The 24,487-nt window shown below is 38.9% G+C and overlaps 1 protein-coding gene across 2 annotated transcripts in view; it reads right to left on the reverse strand.

Moving 5' to 3' along the window:
* LOC144021412 (uncharacterized) overlaps nucleotides 1–24,487 on the reverse strand; it is a 299,125-nt gene that overhangs the window by 159,129 nt on the left and 115,509 nt on the right. For both annotated transcript variants that reach the window (XM_077525672.1, XM_077525670.1), the window contains exons 2-5: nucleotides 14,313–14,397; nucleotides 11,364–11,474; nucleotides 8,915–8,971; nucleotides 6,302–6,454 (exon numbers count right to left, since the gene is read on the reverse strand). In XM_077525672.1, coding sequence (XP_077381798.1) covers nucleotides 6,302–6,454; nucleotides 8,915–8,971; nucleotides 11,364–11,474; nucleotides 14,313–14,387 — 396 coding nt within the window. In that variant the 5' untranslated portion in view covers nucleotides 14,388–14,397. The remainder of the gene's footprint in view (nucleotides 1–6,301; nucleotides 6,455–8,914; nucleotides 8,972–11,363; nucleotides 11,475–14,312; nucleotides 14,398–24,487) is intronic.

A 24,487-nucleotide genomic window follows, 5' to 3' on the forward strand; every position in this document is an offset into this window, starting at 1 on the left:
GGGGAAGTTAGAAGAAGATATGGTCACACTGTTTAATATTTATTTATCACCTGGATCTGATCAATCATTCTATAAATCTATGTTTGATTATATTACTTTAGAGACGCAAGGAATATTAGTGTGTGGGGGCGATTGGAATATTACTTTGAATCACACTTTAGATTCATCTAGTGCAAAAAAACACAGCACATGCTTTTCAAAGTATATCAATCCAACATTAATGGAGCTGTGGATAAAATAGATGTTTGGCATGAGTGCCATCCATTAGAGAGGAACTATACATCTATACATTCTATTCTGCCCCATATTTGAGCCACACAAGAATAGACTTTTTTTTTTCTTTTTTTTTTATGAATAAAGAAGATCGATTTAGAGTATTAGAATGTCAGATAGGGGTTGCGGGTGTGTCGGATCACTGTGCCTTAATTTAACATTGGATATAAACTGGACAATTAAGATAACGAGCTGGAGATTAAATGTTGGCATGCTAAATGATCAGAAAATTGTAGAAGATGTGAAAATTCAAATAAACAACTACAAAAAAGAAAACTGTAATGGAGAAACGGATCCCACGATAATATGGGATGCGATGAAAGCAGTAATAAGGGGCAAATTAATATCCCATGCTTCATACATTAAGAAAAAAAATGATTTTGGATTCTCAAAAACCAACAGAAGAATTAGATGCTTTAGAACAACTGCATAAAAAAATAATAACCTAGAAACACTCAATAATATTAGAGAAACAAGGGGAAAAATAGACAATATCTTAACACAGGAGGTAGAAAGGAAAATAAGATTTGTAAAACAAACTTACTATGAAGGGGGAGCAAAATTAACTAAATCTCTAGCCAGACGTTTGAGAAACCAGCAACAACTTAACGTAATTCCTAAAATTAGAAATCCTGGATCCAAAACATTAGTATACAAACCCAAAGAGATTGAAAAGGCATTTGAAGATTATTATTCAAACCTATATTCACAACCAGAATCTGTGACGGAAGAGGCAATTCAAGAGTTTTTGAAATCGCTAGATCTACCAAAAATAGGAGAAACACGGAGGACTTCCGGGTAGTCGAACAAGATGGACGCATAACTGCGAGCTCCCGATTGTCGGTTTACTAAAGTACCTCCAATTAAAGAAAATTGACACAATTGTGGGCTCACATAGAATATGAAAGGAGGGAAAACAGAATCTGAGTCATAGGGTCGGAAAGAAGTTAAGTCAAGTAGGTGAAAACAGCGAACTCAGCGGTGACGACGAACAGGCTAATGAGGCTAACGGGGCGGAAGCTAACATGGCTACTCAAGACGTAATGCTTCAAAGCTTCTCACTTCTTACCCAGGAGTTTAAGGACTTCCAAGCAGACTTGAAACAAAACCTCGTTGACTTCAAGACTGATGTTAAGCGGGCGATGAAAGACGACCTTGCCGAATTCAAGAATGATGTTTTGAGAGAGCTACAGAGCCATAACGCTAGCATTGCGGAGGCGCAGTCTCGCATTGTCGAGTTAGAATCGGCTTGTCAATCAATGAAAGCTACGCTGATTGTGGTGGTGAAAGAAAACACTGACATGCAAAAGAAAATTGTTGATTTGGAAGGCCGCTCTCGAAGGAACAATCTGCGAATTTACGGGATACCGGAAGAGACAGAAGGAATATCGATGATTGACTTTGTGAGTGCTTTGCTTAAAAAGAATCTCGCTTTGCCGCATGACATGGAGCTCCAGATACAGCGGGCACATCGAGCACTTGTACCTAAGCCAAATACACCAACGGCTTCTCGATCGATCATTGTCAACTTCCTACAGTTCTACGTTAAGGAAACGGTCCTCAAAGAAGCATGGCGGAAAAAGATTGAAGTCAACGGCAGGCGGATTTACTTCGACAACGATTACACGGCAGACGTCATGGGAAAGCGGAAGGCATATGGCCCGATAAAAGCAGCGTTGAAGCAAAAGGGCGTTCGCTTTCAAACGCCGTACACGAAGATGAGAGTGTATTGGGATACAGGACTTCGAATCTACGAAAGTGCGGACGAGGTCGCCATGGATTTGGCCGAACGTGGCATCGAGGTGACAACAACTGCAAGAGACGGGACGGCTGCGAGGGAGAGCACCGCGGCGGCTCTTGAGGAGGGCTTGAAGGAGACGTCTTCATGGAAGCGGTCTGCCGCGCGGGTTACAACAGGACAGCGTGCCAAAGAGAAGCTCACCGAGTTCAGACGCAAGCAACAACCATAGTTTCTGATAATGGATAAGTAGAACACCTTTTTATTTATGTTTGTATGCCGGGTTATAGCTTTGGGTGGCTCAAGGGGCTAATGTTAGTGTTGTTGGTGATACATATTCTAAGTTTAAATAGTATATTTGTGTTTTTTTTTTTTTTCAAAGGTTCATAATGTTTTTGAAAGTTATAATGTTTATGTCCCATGGCCACCCACGCAATGTAAGACCTTATGACGAAATTTTTTATTTATTTATTTTTTATTTATTTAAGTAAACCGATAGAGGGGATTGCATGTGGAGAGTTTATGTTGGACTTTTCTAGTCAGTCTCCGGTTTTGGGGAATACTAGGGGGGGTCCCCTCAGGCTTGAGGTATCTTGCCCCCCTCCCACCAACAGGGAGCAAGAAGGGTGGCGGAATACACCCTTGTTTTGTGAAGTCACAAGTTTTGATGTTTTGCAAATGTTTAAATGTTTATGTGTTTTTTCTGTTTTGGGTCCTGGACTGCAATTTAAAGTGATGGTGAGATATGACGAGGAATAATATTAGAATATTGTCGTTGAATGTGAATGGTCTAAATAATCCTGTCAAACGACGTAAAGTCATGACAAAGCTACGAAAAGACAACGCCCCTGTTGTGTTTCTCCAAGAAACTCATTTGTCTGAACAGGAAAATGAAAAGCTGAAAAAGTTTGGTTATCAGTATGTATTCTATAGCGTTTGTCAACAAGGTTGTCGGAGAGGTGTGACTATGCTTATTTCTAACTTGGTCAGATTTGAATGTATTAAAAATATTTGTGATAAGGAAGGAAGATTTAACATTGTGGTAGGAAGACTGGAAAATACAACTGTGACCTTAGTTAATGTATATGCTCCGCCAATGGCAAACATTAGTTTTTTTAAGGCCTTGTTTGACAGGATTATTTTGGAGATGGAGGGAATGCTTATTTGTGGGGGTGATTTCAATATGGTGTTGAATAGCAAGGTAGATACAACCAATAAAAAAAGAAATTCCACTTGCGTTACTAAACGACTTAAACCCATATTGAAAGAATTTGGTATTGTGGACGTATGGAGGGAGTTGCACCCCTCCAGGAAAGACTATACCCACTATTCAATACCCAATAAGAGTTACGCTAGAATTGATTATTTCTTTACTCTTATGTGTGATTTGTATAGAATACAATTGTGCGAAATTGGTGTGGCTGATTTATCAGATCACTGTGAAATGCACCTTGAAGTCGAATTAAAACTAGAAAAGCGAAATACATTATGGAGGCTAAACGTTGGACTGTTAAACAATAAGTCGTTTGCAGAAGACGCCAAAAAAGACATTGATATTTACTTAGAAGAGAATGATAATGGTGAGGTCAACTCAAATATTTTGTGGGATGCTCTTAAGGCGGTTGTGAGGGGTAAGTTCATTGCTCGAACGACAGCTCTTAAGGGGCAGAAAGAGGACTATTTTAAGAGGGAAAGGGAAAAGTTACTTGATATTGAACAACAACACAAAAACACACGGGATCCTGAGCTTTTGTCTAAAATTCAGGAATGTAGGGATAATTTGGATAGAATGTATAGTATGGAGGTGGAAAAGAAACTCAGGTTTTTGAAACAATCATATTATGAATCTGGATCGAAGGCCACAAAGCTATTGGCCAGAAGACTAAAAAAACAACAAGCAGACAGGATGATTTGTAAAATTAGGGACCCAGAAACCAATAACTTGACATATAATCCGAAGGAAATTAAAACTGTCTTCTGTAATTACTATAAAGAGTTATACAGCCAACCTGAGTCGGCAACTACTGACCAGATGAAAGCTTTTCTTGACACACTAGATCTCCCTTCAATAGGAACGACACAGAATAAGATTTTAACATCGCCTATTTCTAGAGTAGAAATAGAGAAGGCCATTAAAAAACTCAAGCCAAACAAGTCACCTGGAGGAGATGGGCTGCCTTCTGAATGGTATAAGAAATTTGCAGCACAACTTGTGCCCCTACTTGAATCCTCATTTAATTATACTCTTGAACATGGGGTAATACCACCATCTTGGAATGAGGCTTTGATATCAGTTATTCCCAAGGGCAAAGATACAGAAACATGCTCAGGATATAGACCAGTTTCAGTACTAAATGTGGACTATAAGATATATACTTCGATTATTGCTAAACGATTTGAACATATTATGGGTGATATTATTGATGAGGACCAGACGGGATTCATTAGGGGGCGCCAAACTCATGACAATATAAGGAGAACGATACATATAATTGATTATATTGTGCGTAACAATTTAACGGCAGCACTGATAAGTCTTGATGCCGAAAAGGCTTTTGATAGTGTTAATTGGGCCTTCTTATTTCAGGTTTTAAAGAGGTTTGGATTAAACGATAAGGCACTTAGATGTGTTAAAGCACTATACGAAAAACCTACTGCACGTATAAAAATAAACGGCAGCCTGACTGATACCATACAGCTACAGCGGTCTACTAAGCAGGGTTGCTGTCTTTCACCAACCCTTTTTGCGATCTTTATTGAACCCCTGGCACAACTAATTAGACAAAACAAGGAGTTGAAGGGGATACAGATTGGCGGAGAGAAACACATAGTGGGTCTCTTTGCTGATGATGTTATTTGTTACTTGGAGGATCCGAACTCATGTTTACCAAAACTGATTAAGAATTTGCAGTTGTCTTCATAACCATAGATTTTGTTTTTAGAATTGAATTAAAACCGCTTGGGTTGGATCTTGAAATTACGCCTGAGCTCCTGTCATTTGTTTACCCAGAAGCCAGTCAGTGCTTTCAAAGCAGTCCTGGAGCAGGTTGAGTGCTCCCTCAGGCCAGATCTTAAAGGAACAGTTCAGATTTTTTGACATGAATCTCTATTTCATCCTCACCTCCAGTGTGTGCGATCAGCACTGACTTACCCCTGACAGCGTTCTGTGACACGAGTTCTGGTCCGGTGTTGGTCGAGAGGACAGTAGTCCGGCATGTTGACTTCGGTCATGGAAATAAAGCGTTTGTCTTCTAAAAACAATTTGTGTTGAAAAGAGTGATACATTTGCATCACTAAACTCCTTTCTGAAAAATAAAGTCAGACGCCATTACCACCGGGCCCTATTTTTCTGTTCGTTCGTATCACTGCGCGTCGCCCTGTAGACAGCTGATCGATGCGTTGCAGACAGCTGATCTGCGCGCCTTCCGCCTTCGAAAAGACAAACAACTTGTAGATTAGTGCGCGTCTATCAGCTGTATGCGGGGCACCGCGCAGTGATACGAATGAACAGAAAAATAGTGCTGGCGGTTATGGCGTCTGACTTTTTTCAGAAAGGAGTTTAGTGATGCAAATGTATCACTCCTTTGAACACAAATTGTTTTTAGAAGATACACGCTTTATTTATGTGACCCAAGTCAACTTGCCGGACCTGTCCTCTTGACCAACACCGGACCAGAACTCGTGTCACAGAACGCTGTCAGGGGTAAGTCAGTGCTGATCGCACACACTGGAGGTGAGGATGAAATAGAGATTCATGTAAAAAAATCCAAACTGTTCCTTTAACAGTTAACACGGCTGGTAGACATGTCTGGCTGTCAATCAACAAATATGTGTCTTCCCTCCCACCCCTCTGCCCCCTGATCCCGATTGTATTGGCTAGCTTTAGCTGATAAAGCCGAACTTGAAAAGAGGTTTGTGGTTGGTTGGCATGCCAATGCTTTGCTTGAAAAAGGAGCGACGCAAATTTATATGACTGATAGGAAGAATAGATGGTTGGCGAGGCCTACCAAAATAGCTTCCAACCCAGGGCAGGTACACTATAGAGGACTGTCTGGGCGGGCACGGCCCCCTAATGCCTGCCCATGATGCCGAGTCTGCACCTGAATTCATTCGAGTTGCTGACTTTTTGGCTCACAATACTAAGCAAAAAAGTAACCAGCAAGAGTTCATAACTCTAAAAACTTTTGTTTGAGCACTCGTAAGTCATGGTACCACTTGATTTCCCTTCTTTCAGGTTTTCATGTAGAAAAGGCATTCTGTTGACATAAAAAAAAAAAAAAAAAGACTTACAAGCAGGACATTCCCAGGACAACCATGTTCATCTCTGGGCACTGACGAACATGGATCTTTGCTGTTTACACTGCTGAGGTGGAAGCAATAAAGGCAGAAGGCAAGCAGTGCGCTCAGCAAGCCAACTCCATTACTGCAGGCAGAACCTTGAAGCTGCAGAGTGGATTGAGTGAGACACATTTAAATACTTTTATTTTATGTACATGTGACAATGCAATATTGTAAATTAAACTAGATGAAGCATTTTTCATTTCTGGAAAAAATTGAATGTGAATGCTGAATAAAAAAAAAAAAAAGAAATATGTGGAATCATATTGAATGATGTGGAGCTGGTCAAACGATATGGAACTGTGCCGAGTGTGAAGCGGTTGGGATGAAGATCAGCAGCTCCAAATCCGAGACCATGGTCCTCAGTCGGAAAAGGGTGGCGTGTCCTCTCCGGGTCGGGGATGAGATCCTGCCCCAAGCGGAGGAGTTTAAGTATCTTGGTGTCTTGTTCACGAGTGAGGGCAGGATGGAGCGGGAGATCGACAGGCGGATCGGTGCAGCGTCTGCAGTGATGCGGACTCTGTATCGGTCCGTCGTGGTGAAGAAAGAGCTGAGCCAAAAGGCAAAGCTCTCGATTTACCGGTCGATCTACGTCCTGACCCTCACCTATGGTCACGAGCTGTGGGTCGTGACCGAAAGAACGAGATCCCACATACAAGCGGCCGAAATGAGTTTCCTCCGCAGGGTGTCCGGGCTCTCCCTTAGAGATAGGGTGAGAAGCTCGGTCATCCGGGAGGGACTCGGAGTCGAGCCGCTGCTCCTCCGCCTTGAGAGGAGCCAGCTGAGGTGGCTCGGGCATCTGGTTCGGATGCCTCCTGGACGCCTCCCTGGGGAGGTGTTCCGGGCATGTCCCACCGGCGGGAGGCCCCACAGACAAACCAGGACACGCTGGAGAGACTATGTCTCTCGGCTGGCCTGGGAACGCCTTGGGATCCCGCTGGCGGAGCTGGTTGAAGTGGCCAGGGAGAGGGAAGTCTGGGCTTCCCTCCTAAAGCTGCTGCCTCCGCGACCCGACCTCGGATAAGCGGTAGTAAATGGATGGATGGATGGATATGGAACTGTGTTGAATGGTACTGAATGATTTGGAATGATTGATATTAAAAGTTGTTTGTAAAATATAGAATTACCTTGAATGGTAGTGGTAAAATGCAAGCATTGAAAGATGTAGAATTATATTTAATTTTATTTAATTGTATGGAATTAGGTGAAATGATATTGGTGAAAATGTGCAAGATGTGAGTGAAAAATGTAGAATATGTGGGAATGTTGAAAATCATTCCCAAGGTGAACAGAACAAGCAAAACATCTGCACAAGCTATGGCTTATTTTCAATGCATTGCATCCATTGCATGCATTAGTCTTTTATGGGAACATTGCTGATAGCAAGCTACCAATAGCTACACTAGCATTAGAATCTAGTTTCTTTGTGCTCCGCTCAACCGTTTGAAAACTTTGGTAGTCGCAAAGAGTTTCACAAAAAATAAAAAATCAATAAATACAAATCCGCCGCATCCGGGCAAGGGAAACCTTTGTCCATTTATTTTACTCTTCATAAGGGATCCATGAACCGTGCTTCCTCTGGCCCCTCACCTAGAACCTGTTTGCCATGGGTGACCCTGTCAGGGGCATAAAGCCCCAGACAACATAGCTCCTAGGATCATTGAGTCACACAAACCCCTCCAACACAATAAGGTGATGGGCTCATGTAGGGAGGGTTATTAACTAGCAAAGTGTCAATTATTTTTTATTCCTATTCTTTCAATATTTACAAGTGTTTAAACATTAGTTCATAATTGCTCATCATGACTTCATCTTTAACTAATGCATTACAAATGATTATCTCATTATAAAGTGTTACCAATGTTTTTTGTTTTTTTTTTAAATCTGATTAGTACATTAATATTTAAAAAAAATCAACACAGTCGATTATTTAAGAAACATCGGTAGTTGTAGGTCTAAAACTGAAAATTTAACACCAAATCCATGTAATTGGTTCAGTATCTCATGGATGAGTATTGGTATCAACAGCTTAAAACCCTGATCAGGACACCCTTACTTAATAAAACCTTGGCCAATTGCTATCACTACAGTGTGCAGTTAGCCATCTAGCTATTCCTATACACTCAAAAAATGCATTATCCCAGAGGTGTTATGCCACGTGCGCCGCATGAGAAGAGCCAATGAAGAGTTGGACAGCTTCACTGCTTATTAAACGCTAGTTGGATGACAGACCGTCTTTTGGTTCCGTCCATACACCACATCATCGCTCCATGTGCCGTGCATAGATCCACACAACAGCATAAATTGGGAACAAATTTTTTTCCCCTGTTCGCTAGCCCACAAGCAAATGAGCTCGCTTACACAATTCATCAGCACCACGTTTGGTATTGTGTGTGTGCATGTGTGTCCCGATAGCACATTTAATTACTTATTTAATGAGATACTTATCAATTAAAAACTGAGAAAACTAAACTGAGAATGGTGTAATAAAGTATTTTGATTCTAACTTTGCAGTTGTTTCTGAAACTTTTGAGATTATTTTGTTATTTTGCCCAGTTGTCTTACCAAAAGTCTGCTGGGATTTCTCTTATTTGCCATGGTAAATGATCCGCCAGCCACAATCTGTAAAACAAACACGCAAACACACGCACGCGCGCGCACACACACACAGGCACGCATACCCCCACGCACATTCCTGTAAATGGTCAACATTTTGTAAAGTTTATCAAATGTGAAAATATTAGTGATAGACCGATATGGCTTTTTCAAGGCCGATACTGATACCGATTATTAGTAGTCAAGGAGAACGATAACCGATATTTCAAGCCGATATTTATTTGCTGTAGAAGAGAAAATATTAGTGTAAAAATTAAAAAGTACTTTTTCTTTTCATTTTAAACGATATTGACAGCTTTGTTTAAAAATTGCAGGGAGTTTCAACATTTCTTTTTTTTTTCTTTTCTTCTTTTTTTCTTTAATTCTTAAAAATAAAACATGTAGGGAATTCCCAGTGTCAGCATCATTATTTATGAAGTGGAAATTGAAATAGATCCATGAATGAAAAGTTCCTGTATCTCACTGTGCAAAAACGAATGCAAACATAGCAAATTTGGGGTTTTCATCAGGAGTCATAAAAAGTTTCAAAAGATTTTCGCAGAAGGCAAAAAATTGTCAGAATGTGTTCTAAATACCCACTTTATTGGCCTTCAGATTGGTCAAAAGGCCGATACCGATATTTGTCAAACTGCCAAATATTGGCACCGATAATCGGTCTATCCCTAGAAAATATTGCTGTTTACGCGTTAGATATGTAAATAAATCCTTATTTTGCCATCAAAAACACATTTTCATTTTTTTCCCCATGTTTTATGGAAGGCAAGGAGTGTTGAGATTTTTGAGATGTCACTAAACCAACAAATATTAGTGTCAAAGTCACTGTTGTGCAGAAAATGCATCATTTCACAAAAAGTCAAATATTGAATATCCAAACTCTAACTTCAACGCAGTTCCTCACCGCTGGGCTCCCCCGTTGTCCGCGGCCACCGCACGCGCGTAGGAGCGCGGCCTGATTTTGATACCGGTGATGACCACATCATTCATGCGGCGGTTATGCTGCTCCAGCTCGTCAACTCGTCGTTCAAGATCTAAGATACGCTGGTCTTTCTCGGCATTTTAAGGCGTAGTGTTTTAACTTCCTCCAGTAAAGCCCAAATCTGGCTGCGGAATGGATGCGGTGCGTTTTCCATACGGTGGCCGTATGGACGCAGCAAGGATAGAACGCATTCAAATCTACGTGTCAATTCACACCAGCTGTGGTGCGGTGCATCTGCGATGCAGAACAACTGCGGCGATGCGTAAGGTTTCCGCAAGCGTTCTATTTTTTCTGGACGCTGCATGCGAATTTTCACAAACCTGAAGAAATTACACAAGCTGGACAGGAAGTCTCGCATCATGGTAATAAATCCGGTATATTTCAAAATAAAACCGTTTGCAAACTCGTTTTTTTGGGAGGGAAGCTCAGAATATATTAAACATGACAAAATAACACTATTTAAAAACAAATCGTGCTTACTCATGGTCGAATAGTCATGGTAGAAGTCCCAGTAATAATGTCCAAAAAGCATATAGATGTGACAACAGGAAAGCATGGCTATTGTTTACAAAACTATATACACCGTTGTTATCGCGTGAACTCAGCTCTCCAGTGTGAACCCCCGTGATCTTATGGTCTGGTGGGTGCAGATTTCCAGACACGCAACGCACGCGGTGTAATGGCAATCCTTGCGGAAACCTTACGGAAAATGCACCGCGTCCTTTCTGCAGTCAGTGTGAATGGGGCAGAAGTCCAGTAGTTGTTCCTGCTGCACTCTGACAGCAGTAACATTCCCCGCAAGTGAGCTGAGGGAGTTCTTTATCTCCTCGAACTCCTCCGGTAACGGTGTTGGAGCTCTCTTCGGTGGCATGCTGATTGATTTGTTTTCGCTGGTGCACCTAAAACATTTAAAAGTGCACCGCTCCTTTGCTAAGTGTGCGAGCATGTGCTCTGGCACGCCAGCACGTGTCACACCAAGACACGCAAGGACGAAGTTCACAGAATACTCTCCAAGTGGCATAGGCTCTCTGTCAAAACTCAGCCCACAAAACCAGCAAACATAGTCTATTAATCCAGGTTCTGAACGAGAAAAAAACACAAAACAAAAAACGGCAGCGGCAGAAACCACGTGAAGCAGGAACCAGTTGAAAGTGTAACATAAAAAATGCCTGTGAAATTCTTAAAATTGTATGAAAATTTTGTGCAAGGGGACGTATTGCGATCATCGAGAGTGCATATGAATGCTCCGACATGTACTTGACATGTCATTAAAACATCAATCAATCATAAACCGATCAAATTTGACAGGCGACACCTAAAGTTATGTAGGTCATCATCAATCAGTCAACATTTGACACAAGCGACATTACATATCTCTCTCATATGAGATGTTGATGGGAAATACTTGAGTGAGATACATACAACAATTCCTGATACAAGGGGGAGGATGAAGAGGTATGGGAGACTTTGGTCAGTGTAAGCCAGTGGAACAGCCAGGAGCAGTTGGAACAGACCCAAAATGATGGTCACTACCTAAAGTGAACAGAAAAGTGACCTCATTCATATAAATACTTAAAAAGTCGATGGGTAGCACAAAGCTTAAAAATAGTTAAAACGAGTAGATGCATCTCAAAGCTTTTGGTCTTATACTCATTAGGAGGAAATTATCAGAATGAGGGAGACAAATCCTAAAAGGAATATATTGAGCATGGGGGGAATATGTCTGATTGGTTGGGAAGGAGCCAATCAAGGAAAAAAAAGGTAAGTAAATGAGTTTAAGACTGTAAACATTAAACAAAATCATTTTGTATGCACAAATTGTTTGTTTGTTTATTGAACATATAAACAAACAAGTAGCAGGAAAAAATAAATTAAAAAAAGACGAAACATACAATTTGTGACAATTTACATGTTCAAAGGGAGTAAGAAGAAGTTGAAAACGTATCTAGTCCTACCCCCTATTCTTTTCATCTTTTGACTTATTTCATTATTGATACAATAGCTTAATACATTTTAATAAAAGAAAAATGTGTAATCCTGCTCCTGTATACAACTGCACCTTGACATGTACATACATTTGCTAATAGCAATAGTATATACATGAAATTCATAGGCATACACAATAATAATACATTCTCATACTCACATATACAATTTTCATTACACTCATACTGGTACATCAAAATAATTTACATTTCTGCAATTTTACTTAGCTCATGTCTGATTTAAATAATGCTCAGGAATTTTGCTTTCAAACATTTTTTTAAACTCAGCAAGTCACTTGCATCATTTCAGGTCAGTACCAAAATTATTCCACAAATTAACACCGCTTACAGAAACACACCTTTACTTAATATTTGTTCTTATTTTGATGTTTATGTAGACACCCTTATGTCATAAGAACTTTCTCTAATTTCAAATAGCTTCTGAATGCTGTGGCAGAGTAATTGTTGTTGTTGTTCGCTTTATACATTATTTGCGCTATTTTAAACTCAACTAAGTCATAAAATTTCATTGTATTTAATTTAATAAATAGTGAATGTGTTGGTTCTCTATATCTTGATCAATTAATAATTCTTATGGTTCGTTTTTGCAGTTTGAAAACAGGGTTGGTATTTGTTTTAAATGCGTTTCCCCAGATTTCCACCAGTAAGTCAGATATGGTAATAATAATGAACAGTATAATGTGTATAATGATTTCATGTTCAGGACATCCTTAGTTTTAGAAATTATCCCTATTTATTTATTTTTTTGTTGACATTTTCCTTTTGACATTTTCTATGTGTGACTTCCAACATAATTTATCATTAATAACAACTCCAAGAAATTTATTTTCATGCAGTCTTTCTATTTCAATTGAATTCACCATAATTTTGACTTGATGAGTGATTTGTCTCGTGCCAAAAACTATTAACTTGGTTTTCTTTAAATTTAATTTTTAAATTAAATGTTTAAAAAAAATAATAATAATTTATGTGTTCAATTGGTACTCCACAGTAGTCAGAAGCTGCTTTAGGTTTTCTTCTGAACGGTAGAGAGTTGTGTCATCAGCAAATAAGACACTTTTAAATATTTTTGAGACACTGTTTAAAAGTGCTATAAAAATAAAGATGACTTGACTTGACAACAGATATCATTTATGTATGGTATAAATAGTTTACTCCACGAGTAATCCTCAAGTGTTTTGATTGAATATTGTTAAATTGCAAAGATTGATATCCATTTTTCAAATAACTTTTCATCCATTTATATTCTAAACATCTTATGCCACATCTCTCTAATTTATTCATTAATATGGAATGATCTATGGTATCAAATTTATTTTTTTAGATCCATAAAAATCCCAAGGGTATTTCTTTTATTATCTATGTTGCTTCTACAAATTCCATGACTGCCAATGAGGTGGTCCGTTTTTCTCTTAATCCACATTGATTTTCACTTAAGAGCTTATGTTTCTCAATAAAATTGTCCAGTCTGTATGAAAATACATTTTCTAGAATTTTTGAGAACTGTGGCAGCGCCCTGCGTGGCAGCAGTCGGCCATTGGTGTGTGAATGGGTGAATGTGAGGCATTGTCAAGCGCTTTGGGCACCATATGGTGTAGTTAAAAGTAGGGATGAGCGAGTACACCACTATCTGTATCTGTTCAACCATCTAAATTATCTGTATCTGTATTTGGAGGGGGCGTGACCTAAACCACAAATGGGCGTGGCCTAAACTGGGCGTGGCCTAAACTGGAAGTGGCGTGGTTTGATCGTAAATAGGTGGTAGTAATTTTTTTTTCAATTTTACACTTAAAATAAATGGTAAAATAAAGTATGAAATTGATATGGATCGAGAAAAAGTTGCTTTATTTTTGTTTATTTGAAAAGTATTGCCAAAACAGCCTAATTGAGTTTCAAATCAGTGCTTTTGATTATAAAAATAAGAACTATTTTTTGAACGTGTTTTTTTTATTTTTTATATATATAAACAGAAAATGTATGTGTATGAATGAATGTTTAATGAACAGTCTGAGAATTGAGATTCACTGTTTTTGGTCACAATAAATAAAGGAACTATTTATTGCTTACGCATGGTTTTGGATGGATCATTTCTACTTACAATGAAAGAATCCCATACTGCAGAGGTCCTGACCTTTTTTGGGGGGCCCTTGATTAGCTCCTTGCCAACCAATGAGACATTCACCCATGCTCGATATGTCCCTCTCCGGATTTGTCTTCCTCATTCTGACAATTTTCTCCGAATGAGTGTCAGACGAAAAGCTTGGAGATGCATCTACTCGTTTTTACATAAATATTTTTATTTTGAACTGAAATGTTATCAATAAATATGAACTCAAACTCAATTTTAACTATTGGGTTTACTCACTGCAGCCGCTTCCGTGTCAAAATAGGAGAAGATATGTTGTTTTCTGACTGCATCTGCTGACATCAGCCCTTCCATTGCAAATTTCCTGCAATTTAGAAAATATATTAAGTCATATATAACAATGATCTGGAGAGGATTGTTTAACTGTTTTTCACATACATACTATCGACAGTAAATATAATTACGTAAAAGCCTTTGTCAACATTTAAAAAAAATACATTTCCTCAACCTCAGTAACACTGGAGGCATGTTAAAATGACTTGTATACACTTGAACAGAATTTTTTCTGAGTTGGGGTACCTCACCCACCATACTTAATATTCATGAGTCTAGTTAGGGGGTCAAACCCGGGGGGCCAGTCATGCTAGGCAGATGTAAACAGTCTACTAGCGAAATGTCTACTGCGCTAAATCTACTCATTCCTGTCTGAGAATGATATCCCTGGTGCCAAAATCACTGGTATTGACCATTTGCACCAACGTCACGTGATCACGTAACTGCGGATTTTGACTAATCTTTGAAGGTCCACAGAATATTTTGTTCGATAGGTATATAAACATGAACCACCAAAAGAAAGGTTAAACCCTCTTCTTTCATTTAAAAAAAAATGTTTCTAACGTTCTCCCTTCTCTAGTTATCAGCAATAGAACAACACTAAGTTTCACCAATTTTTCTGTTTTTGACTAGAAAATGGAGAAAATTAGCTTTTTGTGAAAAAATTCATTACAAGCATAACTTTGGCTTTGACATAAACATTTTTTTTCTTTTTTTTACATGCCAACAGTTATTTCCTTCCGTACAACATCGGCAACACAGAAAAATGAATTTTGAACACAAAATTTATTGAAAAAAATATGCAACAGGTTATCATTTTCAGAAGCAAGAAAAATCTGAACTTTGAACTCAATGTATGTGCGCATGCGTGTGCTTGTGTGTGTGCATGCGTGTGTGCGAGTTTGTGCTCTTTAATTCATTTGAAACCTGTTATAAATCAAAGACTCTTCAACTTAGCTCATTTGCTCCCAATAACATGTAAATACATTTGTTTGTTTTTTAATATTTTAAGAGTCCCAAAGACGTATTTATGTTTGTTTTTTTTGTTTTGTTTTTTATGCTAGAGCATACAGAAGGCTTTGATGCAGCCTCTCAACTGCAAACAACGGTTGTAGAAATGGTAGTTATTACACAAACCGCCAGCAGGTGGCAGCAGAGCAAAGGAGATCAACCAGGGCCGTGTAGAAAAAAAAGCTAAATTACTTCCAATTTTAAATAGATTTGTGAATGCTGATGAAACTTCGCTCTCTTCTAATGCTAATTACTGCAAAACGGAAACAGATAGAAACATACTTTTTTTTCCTGATGAAAGAAGAGACTCTAATCTTTCTTTTGGTACGTTCCATGCTTTTATAGCAATAGAGCACAATATTCTGTGGGCTTTTATTCTGTGGGCCTTGCAAAATCAGTCAAAATCCAGTAAAACAGCCGGGAGCGAACGGGATTGCTTCTGTGACAATGGGTGGGAGTGACTGAGTTAACCGGATACTTCAGTGTCCCACCAGAATCATGAAGTTGTCAGGAGACCAGAGGAAGGACCAAAGATAGAAAAAGATGAAGCAAAGTGAGATACAAGACCGAGACACCAACCTTCAAGAACAGAGTTACAAATCCAGAATATTTTACCAAACTCAAATGCATATGAATTCCAACCAGATTCGGGAGACATCAAGAGACCAGAGGAAAGACTAAAGGAAAGGTGGGAAGGATATATGAAGCAGAGTGAGATTCACAAAACGCCAACCTCCACTGATTCAGCAACCAGTGGAGAAGCAAATTCTTTTTGAGTTTCAGTAAATTACATACAAGCTTTTTGTCAACATTGTTTAAAAAATAATTTTACACAACACTGGAGGTTAAAATGAGGTATATAATATGAACAGAATTTTTTCTGAGTTGGCATTGTTTTCGTCTTCTAACTCCTCAAATACTTCCTTCCCTGTCCAAGATTTTCAGGAAAGCATTTACCAAACGATTGACTGTCTACAAAACAATAATTTATTTGAGGACTTACAGTCAAAATTTTGAATGTGTCAGAGTAATGGGACATCACAAAACATAAGTTAGGAGACATTTAACACTGCCATTCAGCATTGAGCATTGAGTGGTGGAAAGTAAAAGAATATTCATAAATGACTGAGTTATCACACTGAGAATGAGTTTACAATTTTTGTAAAAATACCATAAGTGGGGTATTTTTTTTCATGCCTCAAGGGCTAGGTGGCGCTGCATATAAAACTGAATGTTGTCATAGAGATACCTTCAGGCCTTGACGATAAACGTACATGTCAAGTTTGGGATTTTTTGGACGATGTACCGGGGAGTTATTAAGCATATCCTTTTTCAGTGCGAAACACAAATTATGATGCCCCGCCCTCATCATATAGTATTTCGAAAAGTCAAGATTTTCCCCCTGTCGTTGGCTCAGGTCTTGACATGGTACAGGTCAAGTCTTAATTCAGTCGGATGAAACGTGTAGGAGAAGTGGGCAAAAGTATGCCCCCTGTAAATGTGCAAAAATCGTAAAAAATGGGACATTCAAAGATTCGTAGCTCACTTCCTGTTCATTTTAGCATATAGGTCCAAGAGACTTTTTTTGTAGGTCTTCGGCTCCCTCATACACCGAAGAATTTCCAAAGATCTTGCTGAAACGTACAACCGGGACTGCTTCGTTAAAAATTTCTAGGGGGCGCTATTGAGTCATTTTTGTAAAAATAGCACAATCAACAATAAAATATTGCTCATTTTACCAGGCCAGATGTGTGTTTCAAGTTTCATGAGTTTCTGCGCATGTTTAGACCCTCAAAACTGGCGTTGTTTTCTTGGCGAACAGCGCTTAGCCACGCCCACAGCGATTTGCGAAAACTCACAAATTTCGTGTTGTGACATCATGAAGGCCGATACAAATATGAGGTAGGTCCAGTTAACGTGTTTGGAGAAAACCGTAGAAGAAAATTCGTAAGAAAAAAAATTGCCACTAGGTGGCGCTATCAGTAAGATGAAATATAAGTTCGTAGATGTCTTTAGGGCTGGACTCTCATCAAATGTGTGAAATTTTGAGAGGATCATCTCGGTCAAGTTAATGCAGGTTTTATTGTCACGAAAAATCTTCAGACTTTGCGGAACCGTAGCGGCCACGCCCTTTGCGAAAAGTTACAATATTCGGCGTGGGGCATGATCAACATGTTAAGGCTTTTCTGACCAATTTTCAACTGGATCCCTTCAACGAGCGCAGCGCAGTAGCTAAAAACGTAAAGTATGATATTTATTGTTACCACTAGGTGGCGCTATATGTATAACTGAATTTTATCAAATAGATGTTTTGAGGCCATAGGACTATTACGTTGCCTGAGAAGTTTGAGATTTTTTGGAGCTTGAACATGGGAGTTATTAAGCATTTGCTCTTTCTGGACAAATGAAAATTTAAAGGCAATATTTGATGCCACTCCCCCATCATATAGTATTTCGAAAAGGCAAGACTTTTTGCCCAGTTGTTCTCTCAGGTCTTGAGATGATAAATGCCAAGTTTGAAGTCAATTGGATGAAAAATGTTTGCAGAGGGGGAAAAAGCATGACCACAGTGAATGTGCCAAAATAGGCCAAAATTGGACATTAAAAAATTCATAGCTCACTTCCTGTGCATTTTAGCTACATGGTCCCAATAGACTTTTTTTGTGCGTCTCGGGGTGCTTCACGTGCCTGCCAATTTTCGTTGCTCTAGCTCAAACGTGCCGGGCTTGGTTTTTATTTTTCTACCCTAGGGGGCGCTATAGACTAACGTTGTTATGACAATGTCAGAATATAAAATTTTTCGCCTGGCCTAAGGAGTGTGCAAAATTCGGTGAGTTTTCGTGAATGATTAGGTACCCAAAATCGCTGCGTGTGTGTGTTTTAAATGCAATGTAGTTGCCCGGTTCCTGTAAAAAGGAACTATATTCTAAAAGGTTTAAAAAAGGAAGAAATTAAGAAGATCAGATGTAACTAGAGCTGCGAGCAGCTATAAAGGGCCCTCGCAGCCCGGGCCACGTTGGGGTACTTGCACGTTGGGGTACTGCCACATTGGAAGCAGAATTTCTTTGAAATTGGCATGATAAACCATTACATGGATTTTTTTTTCCCAGGTGTGATGAGTGTGTCAAACTCAATGGGTTTTGGTGATTGTTAAGATCTGCAAAAATCAGCGTCTTTTTTTTTTATTTTTAGGCAATGAGTTGCCCTGATTGGTATTTTTTGCTAAAGTACATTTTCACATCATCGCTCGTACTCATTGCACAATGTTGCTTTTATTGTCCATAGAGGCGATCAAAAAAAAATGAAACTAAATAAAAAAGTACATATGTTTGGATCGGTCTGATGCCAGTGAACATATTGAGTGGTGGAAAGTAAAAGAATATTCATAAATGACTTAGTTATAACACTTAGAACAAGTTTACAATTTTTGTAAAAATACCGTAAGTGAGGCTTTTTTTTTTTTTTTGCCTCAAGGACTAGGTGGCGCTATTTATAACTGAATTTTATCATAGAGATACCTTCAGGCCTTGACTATAAATATACACTTCAAGTATGGGATTTTTTGGAGCATGTACCGGGGAGTTATTAAGCATATCCTTCATTCACAATATTGCTTTTAATGTGCATAGAGGCTATCAAAAATCAATAAAACAAAATAACAAAAATATGTATGTTTGGTTAGGTCTGGTGCCAGTGAACATTTTCAGTGGTGGAAGGTAAAAGAATATTCATAAATGACTTAGTTATAACACTTAGAATGAGTTTACATTTTTTGTAAAAATACCGTAAGTGGGGTATTGTTTTTTCATGCCTCAAGGGCAAGGTGGCGCTGCATATATAACTGAATGTTGTCATAGAGATTGCTTCAGGCCTTGACTATAAACATACATGTCAAGTTTGGGATTTTTTGGAGCATGTACCGGGGAGTTATTCAGCATATCCGTTTTCATTGCGAAACACAAAATTTGATGCTCCGCCCTCATCATATAGTATTCCGAAAAGTCAAGATTTTTCACACTGTCGTTGGCTCAGGTCTTGACATGGTGCAGGTCAAGTCTGAAGTGAGTCAGATGAAACGTGTAGGAGAAGTGGGCAAAAGTATGCTCCCTGTAAATGTGCTAAAATCGTAAAAAATGGGACATTCAAAAATTCATAGCTCGCTTCCTGTTCATTTTAGTCCATGGGTCCAAGAGACTTTTTTGTAGGTCTTGGGCTCCCTTATACACCTAAAAATTTCCAAAGATCTTGCTTAAACGTACAAGCGGGGCTGCTTCGTTAAAAATTTCTAGGGGGCGCAATTGAGTCATTCTTGTAAAAATAGCACAATACATGATAAAATATTACTCATTTTACCAGGCCAGATGTGTGTGCCAAGTTTCATGAGTTTCTGTGCATGTTTAGACCCTCAAAATCGGCGTTGTTTTCTTGGCAAACAGTGCTTAGCCACGCACACAGCAATTCGCGAAAACTCACAAACTTCGTGTTGTGAGTTGCAACATTCATGCAATATTCTTATATTGAAACAATTTCATGATAAAATGTTAAATTTCATGTATATATATTTTTCAATTATTAACTGATAAGAGAAACCCTGTTCTGAGCAAATATGAGGTAGGTCCAGTTAACGTGTTTGGAGAAAAACGTTGAAGAAAATTCGTAAGAAAAAAAATTGCCACTAGGTGGCGCTATAAGTAAGATGAAATATAAGTTCGTAGATGTCTTAAGGGCTGGACTCTCATCAAATGTGTGAAATTTTGAGAAGATAGGATCATCTGGATCAAGTTAAAGCAACTTTTATTGTCACGAAAATTCTTCAGACATTGCGGCACCATAACGGCCACGCCCTTTGGCGAAAAGTTACAATATTCAGTGTGGGGCATGATCAACATCTTAAGGCTTTTCTGACCAATTTTCAACTGGATCCCTTCAACAAGCTCGGCACAGTAGCTAAAAACGTAAAGTATGACATTTATTGTCACCACTTGGTGGCGCTAAATTTATAACTGAATTTTATTATATAGATGTTTTCAGGCCGTAACTATTAAGTTGCATGAGAAGTTTGAGATTTTTTGGAGCTTGTACATGGGAGTTATTAAGCATTTTGTCTTTCTGGACAAATGAAATTTGAAAGGCAATATTTGATGCCCCGCCCCCGTCATATAGTATTCCGAAAACTCAAGACTTTTGGCCCACTTGTTGTCTTAGGTGTTGAGATGATACATGCCAAGTTTGAAGTCAATTAGATGAAAAATGTTTGCAAAGGGAGGAAAAATACGACCACAGTGAATGTGCCAAAATGGGCCAAAATTGGACATTAAAAAATTCATAGCTCACTTCCTGTACATTTTAGCTACATGGTCCCAATAGACTTTTTTGTGCATCTCGGGGTGCTACACGTGCCTGCCAATTTTCGTTGCTGTAGCTCAAATGTGCCAGGCTTGGTTCTTATTTTTCTACGCTAGGGGGCGCTATAGAGTCGCATTGTTATGACGACTTCATAATATCAAATTTTTCGCCGGGCCTGAGGAGTGTGCAAAGTTTGGTGAGTTTTCGTGAATGTTTAGGTACCCAAAATCGCGATTGTTTGTGGAGAATAAAGAAGAAGAATAACTCGAGCTGCGAGCAGCTATAATGGGCCCTCGCAACCCGGGCCACGTTGAGGTACTTGCACGTCGGGGTACTGGCACTTTGGGGTACTGTCAAATAACAAGGACCATCTAAAATGTTTTTGACAAGCCTTGTGTGTGCAAAGTTTTATCAAAAAGCCACAGATGGTGTGCAATTCCCAAAATAAATTCAAAACGGCGGACTTCCTTTTAGGTTTAGTACATGGCTACAGAATACTTTTTGTAGTTCTTAGGCTGATAGGTATGCCTCGCAATTTTTACAAATCTCGGTGACTCATACCATCGGAAATGCTCCATAAAAATGTATAGAGGGCGCTATTGAGCACAACGTTGGGGTACTTGCACGTCGGGGTACTGGCACGTGGATTACTGTTACATAGAAGAAGGACCATTTAAATTGTAAATGTTTTTTCCATGCCTTGTGTGTGCAAAGTTTCATGAAAAAGGCCAAAAATGATGCATAATTCCCAAAATAAAATCAAAATAGCGGACCTCCTCTTAAGTTTAGCAAATGGCTATATAATACTTTTTTGTAGGTCTTAGGCTGATCTTAGGTATCTGTCTTAATTTTCTCAAATCTAGCATAATCATACAATCGGAAATGCTTCATAAAAATGTCTAGAGGGCGCTATTGAGCCATTTAGCCAATCACACCAAGTTTGGAGATGATCGGAGAAACTCTGTAGGAGGAGTTCGTTAAAATAAGACCCCTATGAAATGGCCAAAAAAATGGCAACACGTTCCAAAGTAAATCAAAATGGCTGACTTCCTGTTAGGTTTAGCATATGGTTCAAAAAGAGTTTTTTGTACCTCGAGGGCTGTTACATATGTCTTCAAATTTTGGTAACTCTAGGTGAAACGTACAGCCTGAAATGCTTCATTAAGTAAGAATTTTGAAACGCAAAATTTGATGCCCTTCCTCTGGCGGACTTTCTGTTGTACCAACAGGCAACTTTCTGGCACCAACAGGCTTTTTTGTAGATCATTGTCTGTTACATATGTTTACCAATTTTCGTAGCTCTAGATTAAACGTACAATGCTTCGTTAAGTAAGAATTTTGAAACTCTAAATTTGATGCCTCGCCCCCGTCATATAGTATGTCAAAAACTATAGATTTTTTACCATGATGTTGTCCCAGGTGTTGAGATGGTACAGCCCAAGTTTGAAGTCAATCGGGTTAACCGTGTAGGAGAAGCGAGCAAAAGTATGACCCCTGTAAATGTGCAAAAATGGGCCAAAATTGGACATTCAAATACTCATACATCACTTCCTGTCTATTTTAGGGTACACATATCAAAGAGGTTTTTGTTCATCTGGATGTGCTACAGGTGCCACACAATTTTCGTAGCCATAGGACAATCGTAGCGGGACAGGGATCCGTTAAACCAATGTAGGTGGCGCTACAGAGCCATTTTTCTGTTATCATGTATGGCGACTTTAAAATATAAAATTTTTCTTCAGGCCCGATCTGCATGTAAAGTTTGGTGAGTTTGTCGTTCATGTTTAGTGTCTCAAAAATGCGATTGTTTGCGGAGAAGAAAAATAAGAAGAAGAATTCCTACAAAAACAATAGGGCCTCGCAGCGGCACCGCCGCAGGTGTTGCCGCTGTTCGGGCCCTAATAATAATATAATAATAATAATAATAATTTTTACAAAAACAATAGGGACCTCGCAGCGGTCGCTGCTCGGGCCCTAATTATCTATCTTTTCCAATCTCATTCAAGATGAAGGAAATTCAATTTAAAATTTTGTACAAAATTTACCCAACTAAGGAATATCTAAAACATAAATTCAAAATGGAAACTGGTATGTGTGTTTTCTGTGGAAAATGAAGACTTGGATCATCTCTTTTTTTCTTGTAATGTGATTCAGAGGTTTTGGAAGGATTTTCAAGATTGGCTGCAACACAAGGGTATTCAATTCAATGGGCTGTCGATGAAAGAGATCCAATTTGGAAAGAATATTCAGGATAGGAAAGTTGAGTTTGGTGTCAATGTCTTGCTTGTATTGAGTAAACAGTTTATAAGGGCCCGAGCAGCGACCGCTGCGAGGTCCCTTATTGTTTTTGTAAAATTTATTATTATTATTATTATTATTATTATTATTATTAGGGCCCGAGCAGCGACCGCTGCGAGGTCCCTATTGTTTTTGTAAAAATTCTTCTTCTTCTTCTTCTTCTTCTTCTTCTTTATTCTCCGCAAACGATCGCGATTTTGGGGACCTAAACATTCACGAAAACTCACCGAACTTTGCGCACTCTTCGGGCCCGAACAATGCGACTCTATAGCGCCCCCTAGCGTAGATAAATAAAAACCAAGCCCGGCACGTTTGAGCTAGAGCAACAAAAATTGGCAGGCACTTGTAGCACCCCGGGACGCACAAAAAGTCAATTGGGACCGTGTAGCTAAAATGTACAGGAAGTGAGCTACGAATTTTTAAATGTCCCATTTTTTATGCTTTTAGCACATTTACAGGGAGCATACTTTTGCCCACTTCTCCTACACGTTTCATCCAACTGACTTCAGACTTGACCTGGACCATGTCAAGACCTGAGCCAACGACAGTGGGAAAAATCTTGACTTTTCGGAATACTATATGATGAGGGCGGAGCATCAAATTTTGTGTTTCGCAATGAAAAAGGATATGCTTAATAACTCCCCGGTACATGCTCCAAAAAATCCCAAACTTGACATGTATGTTTATAGTCAAGGCCTGAAGGTATCTCTATGACAACATTCAGTTATATATGCAGCGCCACCTAGCCCTTGAGGCATGAAAGAAAAATACCTCACTTACGGTACTTTTACAAAAAATGTAAACTCATTTTAAGTGTTTTAACTAAGTCATTTATGAATATTCTTTTACTTTCCACCACTCAAAATGTTCACTGGCATCAGACCTAACCAAACATACATATTTTTGTTATTTAGTTTTATTGATTTTTGATAGCCTCTATAGACATTAAATGCAGTATCGTGAATGAAGGATATGCTTAATAACTCCCTGGTACATGCTCCAAAAAATCCCAAACTTGACATGTATGTTTATAGTCAAGGCCTGAAGGTATCTCTATGACAACATTCAGTTATATATGCAGCGCCACCTAGTCCTTGAGGCAAAAAAAAAAAAAAAAACCCTCACTTTCGGTATTTTTCCAAAAATTGTAAACGCATTGTAAGTGTGATAACTAAGTCATTTATGAATATTCTTTTACTTTCCACCACTCAATAGGTTCACTGGCATCAGACCGATCCAAACATACATACTTTTTTATTTAGTTTCATTTTTTTTTTTTGATCGCCTCTATGGACAATAAAAGCAACATTGTGCAATGAGTACGAGCGATGATGTGTATATATACTTTTGCAAAAAATACCAATCAGGGCAACTCATTGCCAAAAAATAAAAAAAAGACGCTGATTTCTGCAGATCTTAACAATCACCAAAACCCATTGAGCTTGACACACATCACACCTGGAAAA

Source organism: Festucalex cinctus, chromosome 6 (assembly GCF_051991245.1).
Source record: "Festucalex cinctus isolate MCC-2025b chromosome 6, RoL_Fcin_1.0, whole genome shotgun sequence".
Taxonomy (NCBI): domain Eukaryota; kingdom Metazoa; phylum Chordata; class Actinopteri; order Syngnathiformes; family Syngnathidae; genus Festucalex; species Festucalex cinctus.